The sequence below is a fragment of the Cyprinodon variegatus genome, unplaced genomic scaffold (assembly GCF_000732505.1).
Source record: "Cyprinodon variegatus isolate N-32 unplaced genomic scaffold, C_variegatus-1.0 Scaffold853, whole genome shotgun sequence".
NCBI classification, from domain to species: domain Eukaryota; kingdom Metazoa; phylum Chordata; class Actinopteri; order Cyprinodontiformes; family Cyprinodontidae; genus Cyprinodon; species Cyprinodon variegatus.
Window position 1 is genome coordinate 124,866 of NW_015151306.1, and position 3,756 is coordinate 128,621.

At 37.7% G+C, this 3,756-nt stretch overlaps 1 protein-coding gene across 1 annotated transcript in view; it reads right to left on the reverse strand.

Annotated features, from left to right (window-relative positions):
* Positions 1-2,717: 2,717 nt before the first annotated feature.
* LOC107099280 (NACHT, LRR and PYD domains-containing protein 14-like) overlaps positions 2,718-3,756 on the reverse strand; it is an 8,515-nt gene continuing 7,476 nt past the window's right edge. The window contains exons 4-5 of the mRNA XM_015397336.1: positions 3,041-3,211; positions 2,718-2,882 (exon numbers count right to left, since the gene is read on the reverse strand). Coding sequence (XP_015252822.1) covers positions 2,867-2,882; positions 3,041-3,211 — 187 coding nt within the window. The 3' untranslated portion in view covers positions 2,718-2,866. The remainder of the gene's footprint in view (positions 2,883-3,040; positions 3,212-3,756) is intronic.

Consider the following 3,756-nt stretch of genomic DNA (forward strand, 5'->3'; position numbering starts at 1 on the left):
TATATATATATATATATATAAACAAGTGAACAAACTATGAAAACCTTTCCCACCCAGGTAAACACTAGCTTCAAAGCCTCATCTGCCTAAAAGAGCTGTTTCTGTATGAACACAACATCTGCGTTATTTTTTTTTTTGAAGATATGTCATTATCTTCCCCAGTTCAAATAACATTTTTCTAAAGTTAGTTTTTTTTGTTTATACTAACAATTTAAAGTAAAAGAAAAAAAAAGCAGAAAAGCAATGTTTAACATAAACTTGCAAACCTACTTCTTTCCAATGAGATGCCATCTATCAAACAGAGTAATTAAAATCACCAAGCTTCAACCTGTGGTCGCAGAGAGTGGCTGAGATCTCAGGACACTTGAAACATTTGAAAACATGCACATGAAACCAGTGTGAAAATCTAAAGCGGATTCATTTTCCCACTGCCAGAACAAACTGAATCACAAATTAGTTAAACAATACTAAAACAATTCTATGTGGAAAATGTACTTGCGTGATGTAAAAGTTGCAATTATCTGAACTCCTTGATGCCCATTGTTGCAAATAGGCATCAAACAAATTGTATAATTTACACAGACAAGATATAATGTTCCTCAGTGGCAGATTTACACATTCTGTGTGAACTTAGGAACCTTTGGAGACATCATGTTTCTGTGACAACTGGTCCCTCACATTAAATGTTTTCACTGGCTGTTATAAATGTTGTGACAATTTTACATTTCTATTTTTTCTCTTAATAAGTAAGAAGTTTAGAAATTTTAATTTTACAACTAGTTTAAGGCAAAGAACGTATTTTTAAAATAGATATACATTTATATAAATTGGGCATCAAGGGGTTAAAAAATATTTACGTAAATATGACTAAAAGGAGCCTAAAATGTTTTGAATCTATGCATTTAACCACTGCCACTTGTCTGGTTCTACTTTTTCTGCTCTCCAAGCCTCCTTAGCAGCCATGGCATCCAAGACTCTCTTTTATACGCTAAATCAGTTTATTCTATTATCATCAACAATACTCAGATTTATATATTTTGCTGGGGTGTGAGAGCCAAATCATACTGATATGAATTAATAAAAACAAACAAACAAACAAAAAAAAGAACCCAGCAAAACTCTTCATTCAGAGTGGACACTTATGGAAGGGCTTGAGGCACCTTCCTATTATTTGAAAACAACATTAACTTTGTTTTGTCAGGATTAATAAACTATTTAAGATTAATAAATAAATACTGTACTGCAACAAAGGCTTTCTGTAGGGAATAAATAGCCTGTTCAAGAGACGACCCAAATTAATGAATAATGGTACCATCAGCATAAAAATGCATATTAGCATTAAAGAAATTTTGCTCTACATTGTTGATGTACAAGCTAAATAAGAGGGGGCCTAAAAAAGAACCTTGTGGCATGCCCTTGTGAACAGTAACAAATTCAGAACAAAGCCCCACATTTTATACACTGGGACCGGTTTTCTAGATGATTATAATAAGGAGTAGCCTGCGTTTTAAAATAGCATGGTCTATGGAGTCAAAGGCTCTTGAAAGGTCAATAAAAAGTAAATCAGATGGATTGATTGAGGCTGGATATTTCCTATTCTCTATCTGCTGCTGGAAGTTAGAGACCTTTTAATAAAACACAGGCTCTGCTCTACAGAGAGGCTCAACCTGCTGAGAAACTAGAGCTCAATGACAGAGAAGGGAAGATTCAGAATCCTGGCATTTGGACCTCTAGAGAGTTTCCTGAGTCTATCTGAGGTCCAGCATGGCTCCACAGCTTGTTTAAAACTGACCAACTAAAATGGTTTTAAATTTGAGCAGGATCCACAAGTGAAACCATGTAACACCATGGAGACAGAAGGAAATGTCTCTCTGGTAATTGGATGGAATAGGGGGACATTCCCAGTATCTTCCCTAGAGATGCTTCTCAGACAAGCAGAAAAAAATTTTGGTCATAAAGGGGGAAAATCTGATAAAAATTGATTTAAAGAACTTAAAGATATCAAAGTTTTCTTCAGAGGCCGTCCAATAGTTCACATCAGCAGGTCCAAAGGCTTTAAAGATGCTGGGGATGGATGTGCTGGAACAGGAGGACCAGAGTGAAGTTCTTGGACAGCTGAGGGTTCAAAGCTGTTCGTCCGGCTCCTGGTGCACCACTTGGGCCTGTAGCGCCCCCCAGAGGACAGTAATGGAAATGCATCTAATAAAAGCAGAACTGCTTTGCAGGAAGGCCAGAGAAAATCCTCCAAAGATGTGAAAGTCTCTGAGCTGCTCCAGGAAGTGTTTCTAAGCTCACCAAAAGGGATGATGGAACAGATTAAAATTGATATTCATCCATTGATGTCTGAAAATCAGAAAAAAGAAAATCAAAAATATCTGACTGAAAATCCTGAAGAAATTCCCTGAGAAACCATAATTTCCTCACTGAGCTGTTTGCAGCAACATATTGAAGAGCAGAACCACTTAAAACTGTGCAGAAAACGAAAATGAAATAATAAATATTAAAAAACTGCATCACAATAAAACACACCTGCTGCCTTAAAACTTTAATAATAAGCTTTATTTCAGATTTCTGGTTTTCATGCTCAAAATTAATCAAAGAAAAAAGTTAAGGAGTTTAATCGAATTCGAACAAACAATGGAGCTACTAAATGGAGTTAATTTAAAATTTATCTTCATTGCTCCAAAGGGAAAAAACAATATCAGACATTAAATAACAGAGAAGATCAAACAAATAAGAGAAACATCTCTAAACACAGAGTTTATCATCAGGATCCAGTCAGAGTCTATTCAAACTTAAACTGCTGCAGCTTCAAACTCTGTGGATCATCAGGACACAGATCATCTTCTCTCCTCCACTAAGATCATCATGAGTCCCACTTCCTGCAGAGAGAAGAATAATGAACAGAGGGGATCAATCAGTGTTTCCAGCCTCTCTCTCCATCAGCTGTCAGTCAGTGATGCAGCACATCCTGGATAAAGATCAGCAGGTGTTTCAATCCTGATCCAAGCAGATGGATTCAATCCAACCATTTACTTACAGAATCTCCAGTTTGTAGTTTGGATTCTTTATGAGATCCTGAAGCTGCTGAACATCTGATTCCTTCAGCTTGTTATACATCAGGTCCAGATGTTCCAGATGTGAGGGGTTTGACTCCAGAGCCGAGACCAGGGAAGCACAGCTGACCTTTGACAAACCGCAGCTCCTAATTCTGGATGAGGAATGGAAAGATGTGAGCTGATCCAACAGGATGCAGTTTAGAACAGTCCAACAGAACCAGCTAAAGATATCGCAATTAATATTAATGACAACAAGCTGCTCCATTAAAGACCTGCTGACTTCAACAGGGAGAAATCACACACAAGACGAACCATAGAGCATGTGGTTCTTCTCACTGGGCTTTCCTCAAAGCAGACAGAAACCCAAACAGGACCACAGCAGAACCCAGACCCATTCCATATGTTGCTGAGTTTCAGACAAACTAAGGCCTTTATTTTCTAAAAATTAGCTCCCAGTGGCTTTCAAGCCGATAACACATATAACCAGTGATGGGAGTAACCGCGTTGAAAGTAACGCTGTTACCTTTTTTAGTAACGAGTAATCTAACTAAGTAATCTAACTAAGTTACCATTGCCGACACGCCATTACTGCACGTTACTCAGGTCGCACAGTTAACCTTTTTTTCCTGATAGGACTCGTGCGCGCCTTGTCATGAGAGAGGGGAGGATGAGAATAGCTGATGTATAGTGAGATTCC